The sequence below is a fragment of the Rhinoraja longicauda genome, chromosome 18 (genome assembly GCF_053455715.1).
Source record: "Rhinoraja longicauda isolate Sanriku21f chromosome 18, sRhiLon1.1, whole genome shotgun sequence".
NCBI classification, from domain to species: Eukaryota; Metazoa; Chordata; class Chondrichthyes; order Rajiformes; family Arhynchobatidae; genus Rhinoraja; species Rhinoraja longicauda.
The window spans coordinates 14,517,561-14,530,029 of record NC_135970.1 but is presented as its reverse complement, the minus strand read 5'-3'; the positions used below and the strand labels follow the sequence as shown (position 1 = coordinate 14,530,029).

General features: G+C 41.6%; 1 protein-coding gene across 2 annotated transcripts in view; it reads left to right on the top strand.

Moving 5' to 3' along the window:
• Positions 1-6,162, top strand: part of pnpla2 (patatin-like phospholipase domain containing 2) — a 56,513-nt gene extending 50,351 nt beyond the window's left edge. For both annotated transcript variants that reach the window (XM_078415141.1, XM_078415140.1), the window contains one exon: positions 655-6,162. In XM_078415141.1, coding sequence (XP_078271267.1) covers positions 655-901 — 247 coding nt within the window. In that variant the 3' untranslated portion in view covers positions 902-6,162. The remainder of the gene's footprint in view (positions 1-654) is intronic.
• The last annotated feature ends 6,307 nt before the right edge of the window (positions 6,163-12,469 follow it).

Sequence of the window (12,469 nt, the reverse complement as noted above, 5' to 3'; positions counted from 1 at the left end):
CCATCGAGCTGTGTTGGGGGAAGTTGCACCTTTAAATGTTCCATCCCATCAACAATATATAGGGTGGGGCATCGGGTAGGCTGGTTCCATCCTGGGGGTGGAGTTGTATTCATGGGAGGTGGTCTTGGAGGGGAGGATGCTCTTCAAGCTGCAGAGCATCTTGGACAATACAGCTCACCCCCTCCATGACACACTGGTCAACCTGAGGAGTACCATCAGCAACAAACTGGTTCCACCAAGATACAGTACAGAACGCCACAGGAGATCGTTATTCCCTATGGCTATCAAACTGTACAACTCCCCCTTCTGTCTTGGGGTAGACTGACTCCCATCCCCCCCGCCCCAATCTTTGCACATCCCCAATCCTTTCCACTCGTCCCTTTAATTTCATGTTTCACGTATCTTGTGTTTTATGACTGTTGGCAGGTCAATTTCCCTCCTGGGATGAATAAAGTTCTATCGTATTGTATCGTATCGTACGCTCCTGCGTGAAATATCTTTAAATAATTTTTAGTTGAAATATCTTTAAAGATCTTTTAAAGTATCTTTTTTCAAATGTTCTTTTTAAATGTTCTTTTTAAAATATCTTTAAGAAATATCTTTCAGTTTAAACGATTGCCTTCTCCTCATTTTGCCTGCTCCCCTCTGTTTCAGGCTGCAGTCCAGCATGAAGCTACAAAAGACCCAAAGCCTTTTCATACCACCGACGGCGCCTGCCAGTTCTATGCGAGAATGGATCCGAAGCAACACTTCCGTGAAGGATCTCATTCTGAAATGTGAACAGTACCAACGCCACCTGTGGCCCAGCATGCCCCTCGTCAACTGGAAACTCCAGGCCTCCACATGCCAACAGGATCTGGATTCTGGCTTGGAAATGAAACCATCACCCGCTCCTCCATAGAAAGCAGACTGAGCGTCAGAAGGGGCAACCTTCCTCACACATCAAGCACCTCTTACTGAAAGTATCATAAATTCCAGCGAGTTTCATTTAACACACACAGCTTGTACAGATTTCTCTTATATATCAAAGGGTGGCACGGTGACGCAGCGGTAGAGTTGCAGCCTTACAGCGCCAGAGACTTGGGTATGATCCCGACTATGGGTGCTGCCTGTGCGGAGTTTGTACGTTCTCCCCGTGACCACGTGGGTTTCTCCGGGTGCCCCGGTTTCCTCCCATATTTCCAAAAACGTGCAGGTTTGTAGGTTAATTGGCTTCTGTAAATGCAAATTGTCCCTAGTGTGCAACATCGTGCTGGTGTACAGAGTGATCGCTGGTCGGTGTGGACTCGGTGGGCCAAAGGGGCTGTTTCCACTCTGTATCTCTAAAGTTTAAAGTAAATCAACATGACATCTGTTTCAAAAGCAGTGGAACGACATGAGGCACTTGTGAAGACACACATCTTCCAGTTGAACACATTATTCCCAATTAATCATTTCCTCAGAGTTTACTGGGATGCACACTTCTCTGTTTCAGTAGTGCAAGACCTGGATTGTGGTAATTGTTTATTTAATATATAACTTTCTTACCTTTTGAAACATGAATTTAAATTATACAAAGTTTTTCTGTATATTTAGCCATGAAATTAGTTTGGTAAAAATATATTTAGGTGAACACTCAATCAAAATTATGGAGCTGAATTTAGTTGGTGAATTGAATCTTTAAAGGGAATTGTGAGTTCTCATAAGGAAGAAATCAGCAATGGGAACACAAAGACAAACTTAATCTCATAGAAAATATATATATTGGTAGATGGAGGGGTCTTTTATACAAAATTAATTATTTCTACTGGAGATTGCATTATTATTTTCACTATAGGTCGATTGACTAAATTGCCTCGAGTGTGTAAGGAGAGGATGTGAAAGTGCAATAACTAGTGTGAATGGGCAATCGGTAGTTGGTATGGGCTTGTTGGGCCGAAGGGCCTGTTGCTATGCTGTATCTTTCCATCAATCAAAACATTTCTGTGCCAAATCAATGCAATACTACACTACTTCCTCAGTCCTTTTTATGTGGAACTGCTACTGTGGAGTATTTAAAATGCATCTTGATATCCTTTTGTTTCAAGTCTTGTTTTTTAACCTTTTGAATATATTTGGTGTTAAGAATTTTGCTGTTTAAAAAGAAAAAAAGTTTGTCTGTTTATATTTATGTTATTTCCATAAGATTTTTTAATGTAATGTTCTTTGACCACTCAATTCATACATCAAACTATGGTTTATTTTTAAGGATATTTTATTTCTGATCCATTATTTTTACGTTTTAAGACTCAAAACGTTATCTATATTCGGTAGCTCTTCAGGGTGTAACTTTCAGCTTCTACGTTTGTGTGTGCGTGTGATCTGTTATTGTGGAATAAAAGGTAAATTTAACAGCCAAAGTCAACACAAGCACCCAAGGGCAAATCAATTCCCCACTACACCGTGACACCCAAGACCAACGAGAGGTCACCTTCCCACCTCGTTTTTGTTTAGAGCACCGAAGTACGAGAAAGGGAAATCAAGAAATACACAAGGACATGTCTTGAAAGTTTATTTTGGAAGTGAGGATGGATGGAGTTCAGCAGAGGTGGATGGGGATCAAACTGTGGCAGTATCACATCAGGAGCTTATTATTTGACCAGCCTGTGCTTCAGAAGTTCCACCTTAATGAATGAAATGGCCTACTTGAAATCCCTTTCTTTAAAATCTTGTTTTTTAAAAGATTATTTTAAATCTTTTTTAACAAGATTTTGTACTGCTACCCTGTCCTGTGATGTAATTTTACTTTGAACCTCAACACACATCCATTATCATTGACCATTGTAATTCAACGGGTAGTTATAAAAAGGCTGCATTCCAGTCAGGTCTCTCTGTTAAGTTATTCTACTATTTGTATATTATAATCCTTGCGTGCTAATACATGACCCTGTGAGCAAAGAATGGTCTTGCAAGCATACTATTTTTTTAAAATTGTTAACTTGTACTTAGGGCACTATTACCCAGAAAATTCATCCCAAGTCAATACTGCACATTGTATAGTATTGAGGGCACATGGTAAATAGTCTCTGAAATTCAAATCTCATTGAGGTTGGTGGAGTTGCAGCACCAAAGTAACACTGCAATTCAAGGAGGAATTTCTAGATTCAGGTATTTCACAGATATTCATTTCCTCATCTGTGGGGAATCCAGTATAAGGGCAGCACAGTGGTACAGAAGGTAGAGCTGCTGCCTCACAGCGCCAGAGAACCAGTTCCAGCCTGTCCTCGGGTGCTAAGTGTGTGGAGTTTTACGTTCTCCCTCTGACCATGTGGGTTTCCTCCGGGTGCTCCGGTTTCCTCCCACCTCCCAAAGACGTCGGGTTTGTAGGTTAATTTGTCTCTGAAACTGTCCCTAATGTGCAGTGGAGGAGAAAGTGGGATAACATAGAACTAGTGTTTGAAGTTCTATGTGCTGACTCGGTGGGCCAAAAGGCTTGTTTCCATGCTGTATCTCTAAACTAAACTAAACTAATCTAAACTAAACTAAACTAAACTAAACTAAACTAGATTAATATGCTGATCCAATTATTATTGGCATTGCTATTTGGTTTATTGGGCATGTGAAAGTGAAAAATGGTGGACAGTGTGATCTCCAAAACATAATTGATAAAAGTAATGTAGCTCTTCTCAATTGTGTTCCTTCTGCCTTGAGACATTTTCAGTTCTTCACTAAGGAGTTAGCAAATGATTTGTTGTAGAGCCTTTACCTTGTGCCATTATGAAAGAGTAGCCTAAATTTACTGTGTTGGTAGGAACTGCAGATGCTGGTTCAAACCAAAGATAGGCACAAAAAGCTGGAGCAACTCAGCGGGTCAAACAGCATCTCCGGAGAAAAGGAATCGGTGATGTTTCGGGTTTCAGAGATGCTGTCTGACCCGCTGAGTTGCTTTAGCTTTTTGTGTCTATCTTCAGCCTAAATTGACACCACTGTTACCAATTTTCAATCTTTGCACCCACTCAACTATTTGGCTGAAATTTGTAACTAATTGAAATTTGTAACTAAATGAAATTTGTAACTAAATGAAGAGTACAACCAGCCCTGATTGTACAAACTCAGTATGGGGTAGTAGGGGTGAATTGTGATTCTGCCGCCAGTAACAAATTGGCAGTCCAGTTTAATTGTCTTTTCATTCAACCCATGCCACATTACTAATATAGACCAATGACATTGATTCCCCCCCTCCCCCCAATATCTTATACTGATTAACAGACCCCTTGTCAATTCACATGTAGAAGACATTACTGGACACAAAATGGAGTGGGCCAGGCAGCATCTCTGGAGAAAATGAATAGATGACGTTTTGAATCGAGATCCTTCTACAATCTGAAGACCCAAAAAATCACGTTCATTTTCTCTAGCGATGCCGCCTGACTTGATGATTTACTCCAGCATTTTGTGTCTATTTTTGGTATCAACCAGCATCTACTGTTCTTTTTTATTACATTATGGAAGACATTACAGCTCATTTGAAATGTAGTTATACCACCTTATATATATTATAAATTAAAATATTCTACCTGTGTACATTACAATATTATAAGAGTTTTAAAAGATGTTAATTTTTTATGCTCAAATGAATTTTGTGATTCTTGTATAGAGTGTAAATAGCTTTCATTCTAAAATATATAGATTCCACAAAATTGCCAATTATATGATTCTGAAAGGAGAATGGATTAGTTATTTAAGCTCATTGTACTTATTTAAGTAAGATTGCGTTATTTTTAGTGAGGAGTTTAGTATTTAAAGTTGTAATCATAGATTGTATGGTTGAGATGCAGAGCAAATGAGAGAGGGGTTGTACTTTGGGGAAGGTCTAAGCAGGGTGATGATACTTTGAAGAGGTTCTCCTCCTCTCTCCGACGAGAGTTCTGCAACACCCTCTCTCGCTGCTCCCCCTCTCTGATTCCTCCTGCTCCTCAGCTCTGCTTTGATCTGTCATTTTCACACCTCACCCTTCCATATCTCTAGTCTCCCTTCTCCCCTGACTCCCAGTCTGAAGAAGAGTCTCAATCCGAAAAGTCACCCATTCCTTTTCTCTCCCACTGAGTTCCTCCAGCATTTTGTCTATCTTCGATGATATTGAAGTAAGATATCTCCTGTCATTTCCCTGTAGGCACAGAGGTGACTGAGGGGTCGGGTTAACTACTATGCTAACAGTCCAACGGCACCTCATAGGTAGCCATGTGTGAATGAAAGTAAATGTTACAAGTTACTCAGTGCTGAAGGCAATGCCGGTGAAATTCTCACAAGTGCATTTCACAGGAGAGTCACTGGATAGCGCTCGAGTGCCGAGACCCTGACTTCCTTTGCCTCCCTGAGGCCATTTGAAGTACAGCAAATATATTGCCCGTCGTTAGCTAAACTGATGTCACCCAATCACCAAACATAGCTCTTTCTGTTCCTCTCAGCTCTATTTTGTTAACACTGTACGATATCTCTGTTATGTCTGAATTAATTCCGAGCAAACAATCTAATTCTATTTACCCCCACTTCATGATTTACCATTTCAACACCTGATTACAACACCTGGAAAACAACACCTGATTACAGTTTGGAAATGCCTCGTGAAGGAGACTGTGATGGATAATTTACTTATGTTCTGTTGTGATCTCAATAGGTTAATTAAAAGTAAAAGCAAACAAAGAGATGTCAGACAAGGGACATTGCTGTTATTGTCCACATTATGAATCCTAGCCATCTCCCCTGCTGCATTGGTTTATAAGCTTACGTGCAGTCACTTTCTGCGTTCTACCATTGCTTAACTGGCTAAAATTAACTGATTGAAAATAATAATAATAGGAATCACTATAATTTGCATTATACTGCCATGCTACCAGAATGGTTCATGTTGGACATTTTGATTGATACTTACATGCAACTTTGTAATCTATAAACTGATACAAATCTACCATACAGTGAAGAAGATTTTCACTAAGATGCGACTGTTTAAACAAAAGACCATTTAATGTTTTCCAAAGCTTAATTTGCTGTACAATAATAACTGGTTCTGTATCCTTGTGTAAAAAAAAAGACTTTGGATAATAAATATGTCATAACAAGTGCACTTGCTAAGAAAGAGATACCTGTTTTTTTGTTTTTTTTAATGCTGTGGTTTTGCACTGTAATTTGCGAAGGATGTAAAATTTGGTAGGATTTTGGTTTTGAACATGTATCTCTATATTCTCAGACAAATCCATCCCACAAATCCCATGGGATTACTGGGCAAAGTCGAGTGGTTAGTTGGACTGAGTGTGCATCTGATAGAAATGATCGAAATAATGAGAGGTCTTATTCGAGCAAATAGGGAGAAATATTTCTAGCCGGAGAATGAGTAGCTGGACTTAACACAAAGTACAGTCGCAGTGAGAAATTAAAAATTCTATACAAGTGCTAGGACAATGAGGGAATTAATATTCATGGTAAGTTTAGGGATAGAAACAAATACATTGTTGAATAGGCTAAAGGATTACTACATACACTTTGTATATGGGATTAAATTTTAGTCTTTGCCCTGTTGGCTGTGTTTGTGCAGAGCAGATCCCTGGACCTTAATCCCCATCTGATTTTTTAATGGATTGCATATTGGTGGGAATTAAGAGTGGGTTACGTGTTCCACCAGATCACACTCCAGGCAGTGAAGACTGAAACCTGCAGCTTAGTTTTCTTCTGAACTTGCCATCCCTTTGAATTAAAGTGTGGCTTGAACATTTTGCTCAGTTGTTAATGGTGTTGCCTTGTAAATCAATGAGTTAAAGTCCTGATATTTCTCCCAGTACCAATGCACCATTTAAGTAATCCAGTATTCCCCAGAATAGTTTCAAGCTTTCAAAGTCAGGTTATTGTCACATGTACCAATTAAGATACAGTGACATTTGAGTTACCATACAGCCATACTAAGTGAAAAGCAACAAGACACACAGCCACATAAAAGTCAACATAAACATCCATCACATTCCTCACTGTGATGGAAGGCGATGAAGTTCAATCTGCTTGCTCTTGTTCTTGTTCTCCCGCGGTCGGGGCTGTCGAACCATCCGCAGATCAAAGCCCCCGCAGCAGACGATCGAAGCCCCCGTCAGGGTGATCGAAACTCCCGCGTTGGGGCGGTTGAAACTCTCTCCGCGGCATGGAGCTCCTGAGTTGGCCTCTTCTTACCAGAGACCACGGGGTTCACGCTGTTAAAGTCCTCAGGCCCCGCAATTGGAACTTCGATCCCAGCAAAGGGATCGCAAGCTCTGCGATGTTAAAGTCCCGCAGACTCCCACGGCTTGGAGCACCAGGTCGGTCTCCAGGAAAGGCCACCAACTCCACGATGGTAGGTCGCAGTGGGGACGGAGATACGAGACAGAAACAAATCGCATCTCCGTCGAGGTAAGAGATTCCCCCAACCCCTCCCCACCCCGCATAAAACAAACCGAGGAACACTAAAACATACTTTTAACACATACTAAAAATAACAAAAAGAAGAAAGGACAGACAGACTGTTGACGAGGCACCACTGCTGGTGGTGCCAGTCGGTCTTCTATTTATCTCACTCTCTGTATGGCAGCAATCATCGTTTAATACTGAGCCATATAAAGATGTGACTAAATCCTGAACAAAGATGTCAGTTTTAATTGCATCCTGCATGACAATGGAATGATGAGAATTGGGGAGGTGTACAATACCCAGAAAGGAAGGACATGGATTGATATAAATGTTTTTGGGACTGGAAGAGATAAGTGTTGGCAAAGCCAGCGAGGGATTGGGCAAGTGATAAGAAATGTAAAAATGAGGCATTGCAGGAATGGGAAGGGGGATATGAAGGTGAATGGGCAGCGCATGTTAGAATGCGGGGGGGGAGGGTGAATTTTCAAAGTGTTCAACTTTGTGCAGGGGGTAAGATAGGAGAGGACTGGAGTCATGAAGCCCAAAGAAACAAGGTTATAGATAAGGGGCTCGCAGACAGGCGTGGTCATGTAGGTGTGAGCTGACTGTCTTGGAGATGATGAAGTATAAAGGTGTAAGAAGGAACAGCAGATGCTGGTTTAAACCGGAGATAGACAAAAAAGGCTGGAGTAAACCAGCGGGTCAGGCAGCATCTCTGGAGAGAAGGAATGGGTGACGTTTCAGGTCGAGACCCTTCTTCAGTCTGAATTGTAAATTGTCACTAGTGTGTAGGATAGTGCCAGTGTACGGGGTGATCACTGGTCAGGGGGGACACGGTGGGCCGAAGGGCCAGTTTCCGCACGCTATCTCTACACTAAAGTGAACAAATTTCATACAGTTTTAATGTTACACACGGACAAATTTTTGTATCCTGGCAAAGGTTTGTTCCACAATCAGCAAGATTTAAGAGGCCATGTGGTCATCAACTCACTGCTGCACATGGGCCTTTGACGTGGATGAGGGCTGATCTTATAGAGTGTATAATATCATGAGAGGAATGGATCGGGTAGACGCAGAGTCCCCAGCCCAGAGTAGAGGAATCGAGAACCAGAGAACATAGGTTGAAGGTGAAGGGAGAATGATTTAATAGGAATCTGAGGGGTAACTTTTTCACACAAAGGGTGGTGGATGTATGGAATGAGCTGCCAAATGAGGTAGTTGAGGCAGGGACTATCGCAATGTTTAAGATGTAGCGAGTCCAGAAGCGGGTGAGCGCGTTCCGCCGTGGTGACCCCGACATGATCTGAACACGCAGCCTTCTATGTCCCTACAAAGAAACAATTAGACATGTACATGGATAGTGTGTAGGAATGAACGGCAGACGCTGGTTTAAATCGAAGGTAGACACAAAATGCTGGAGTAACTCAGCGGGACAGGCAGCGTCTCTGGAGAGAACTAATGGATGACGTTTTGGGTCAAGACCCTTCTTCCGACTGATACTTGTACATGTATAGGACAGGTTTAGAGGGGTGTGGGCCAAACGCAGACAGGTGGGATGTTGGTCGGTGTGGGCAATGTTTAAGTTGGGCCAATTTGGCCGTTTCAACACTCTTATGACTGTATGGAAATTGTTGCCCAGCAATACCAACATCCCTTCAAAGTACCTTGAAATGCAATGCACATTAGGTTCAGGACTTCCTGAAATTGAAAGTCACTATATAAAATGCAAGCTTGTTTGTCAGATGCCAATAAATGCTCAAGAAGCAAACAATGGTGTCACCATATAATAACGTATAAGGCTGACTTGGAACAAGATAGTTTTTAAACTGTGAAAATTCCTCTGAAATGTCCCGATTGAGATGGGTAAAAATAATGCATTGACGTTCTCTTGTAACATTGGGCCTGCAGACAAAAAGCCAAGCACATCTCTTCCCTTCTATTTTTAACATATTATTTTAAATTGCTATTTCTTACAATTAGTTTCTTCTACTTCCTTTGTGTACAGATTTGCATGTAAATAATTAATGCTCACCTCTTTTATAGGCAGTAAACAATTGCACAAGGCATTTAATGCAGGGTTTTGAACATGTTAGGACTTGTTAGCCATTTGTGAGACTTCTCCTGGAGGTTACTACCATGTCAGAAAACAATGAAGAATTTTAGAATGTAGAAACAAGGAAACTGCAGGTGCTGGTTAATGCACAAAAACACACAAAGCGCTGGAGTAACTCAGCAGGTCAGGCAGCATCTTTGGAGAACATAGAACATAGATCGGTGATGTATCGGGTCAAGACCCTTCTTCAGAAGAAGCGTCTCGACCCGAAACATCACCTATCCATTTTCTCCAGAGATGCTGCCTGACCTGCTGAATTACTTGCGCTCTTTAACGTAGAATCCGAATTGAGCAAAAACCCAAAGTGCTGGAGGAACTCAGCAGATCTGGGAGCATCTATGAAGGGAAAGGACGTGACACATTGGGTGAAGCCTCTTCAAATTTTATAAAGGAGGATCCAAAGTCAAAACGTCGCCTATCAATTTCTTCCAGAAATGCTGCCTGACCTAAGTCTGCCTGATTTCCTCCAGCACTTTGTGTTTTGCTCAAGATTCCAGCATCTACAGTCTTGCGTGTCTCCAAGAATCCTAATCGATATCACTTGCCAACTTCTTCCCTTCTGTAAAGGTATTTTGCATCTCGTGGGTAGGGCTGTGTTTCCACAATGTGCATTCTGCGCATGTAGGTCTATTGAGGGCATGAACCTAAGTGAGATCTATATCTCAACATGCAGGCTCACAGACACCTACAAACACACATGCTTTTGCTCCATCAAAGTAATCATGTTAGCCATTGAGAGCAAGAATTCCAGTGACTTTGCTTAAAATCTCCCCCTTGCACATTACATTTTCCACCAAAACCTAGCCTGGCTTTGAAAATGGCATTCTGGCTGACAGTTAACCCAGCAGAGAGTAAGACTTCAATGTGGACTGATGGCTTGTGTGGCTGCACCACTTTGCGGCTGCCTTGGACTGAAAGAGGGAGCTTAAATGCATTGATTTTTGAGTCTGGACTCGATCAGATGCAGGGTTTACATATATCATTGCTCTTGCACTGCTCTGTTGTAATATTTGTCAATTAACCTTTGTGTTAATTAATAAAGTATTGCATTTACTGGTGTATTGAACTTTTTCCAACATTACAGCTTCCGGTGTAATCTATTAGTTTTTATTAATGCATCAATTGATGTATAAACAAGATTATTTGATTTTTGTTCACCTCTTTAAGCTAGAGGATGGTGAATTTTCTCCAGCATTTTACAAAGCTGATTGATACCTCTGTCAGTTTACAATCTTGTCTGTTTTGTCCTGTGGTATTGCCTTTGCCTTTGAATGTAATTCTCCCATCAAGATAAAATGCAACAGATACCCACAGAAAGGGTGTGAGAAACGTGGTGCCCATAGACTAAATGTTTCAAATAAAAACAAAATTGGTGTCGGAAGAACACCAAATATTGGGAATACCTGACTGATCCAGATGTTTTGGAAATAGCAGCAATTTGCCTCAAAATAGAAAAATATTCCAGCATACTTTTTTATAAAGCCTTTTTAAAAACCATGGACCTGGAACTTAAAAAGGATATATAGAAGCAGGCAGCTGAGATTTTATTATAGCCTATAATAAAACCTATATTTTATTGTTGGTTTGTAGGTTAATTGGCTTCAGTAAAAATTGTAAATTGTCCCTGGTGTGGAGGATAGGACTCGAGTAAGGGGACCACTGGTCGGCACGGGCTTGGTGGGCCGAAGGGCCTGTTTCCGTGCTGTATCTCTAAACTAAACTAAAGCAGTGAAGTTTTGCAGGTAAAGAGTGAGGTGGTGCGGCAACTGACCGTAAGAAGGGAGTTCTACGGCATTGGATCTTGACAATGTGACTGCCTACTGTGGGGAGAAGGGAGGGAGATGCACAGATAACTAAAGTGGGAGTGATGTTGACTTCGGGTAGGATTGGAGGTGATTAAGAGCTAAAGAAGTCTTATGGGTTTAAAAAAGAAAATGTTATGTTTCAATGTAGAAGCAAATAATTTGATACCAAAGATAGATACAAGGTACTGGAGTAACTCAGCGGGTCAGGCAGCATCTTTCCTATCCTTTTTCTTCACAGATGCTGCCTGACCTGCTGAGTTACTCTCGCACTTTATGCTTAGTTATGTTATGTTTTAAATTTGTCAGACTGGGATCTCAACTAAATTACCAAGGGGTGGTGCAGGCTGAGAAAAACATGAGTACGTAACCTGAAGGTCATAGAGATTGGAAAGTGAGAAGCTGAAGAGAACATCGGAGTAGGTTGCAGGCAGGGCCGTCTTAACACATGGGCCTGATGGGCACTTGCCCGGGGCCCCACGAGCATAGGGGCCCCATGCTGATCTGTGTATGTTAAGTGACTTGCAATAAATAAATACTACTTTAAAAATGTAGGTTCAATAAGTACTTTTTTCTCAACATTTTCGGTCCCTAAGTGCTTCTCACAGCGATCTGTAAGTGCTTTTCGCAACAATGTAGCACCCTAAGTCCATCGCTGTGCTTTTCGGTAAGTGCTTTTCGCCGGCATGACAGGGGGGGGGCTGGTGGGGAAAGGGGGGTGGGGGAGAGTAACGGTAGGGGCCCCAGTACACTGCTTTGCCCGGGGGCCCATAATGCTGTAAAAACGGCCCTGGTTGCAGGTGACCAAGGCCTGGGTGAGAGTTTCAGCTGTGCTCAGGCTGAGAGGAGCAGATGGAGCTGGCTGAATGGAGATAGATGTGGGGGAGGATATGAGATGACTAGTTGCGCTTGGCGTTAAGATATCAGGGTTTCAAACAGCCAGTTACATTAAATAATTACGTTAGAGCAGAAGAAACGGGATCAGGTGGGCAAATTGGCTCCTCATTCTTGGTCTACAATTTAAGAGGATTATCCCTGATCCAACCTTGGCTTCTCATCCCATTCTCTCCCCATAACCTTTCAATGATTCCTTTACTATCACGTGTACCAAGGTACATGGATTTTTTTTCATACAGATCAATGATATTATTACCATACAGAAGTACAA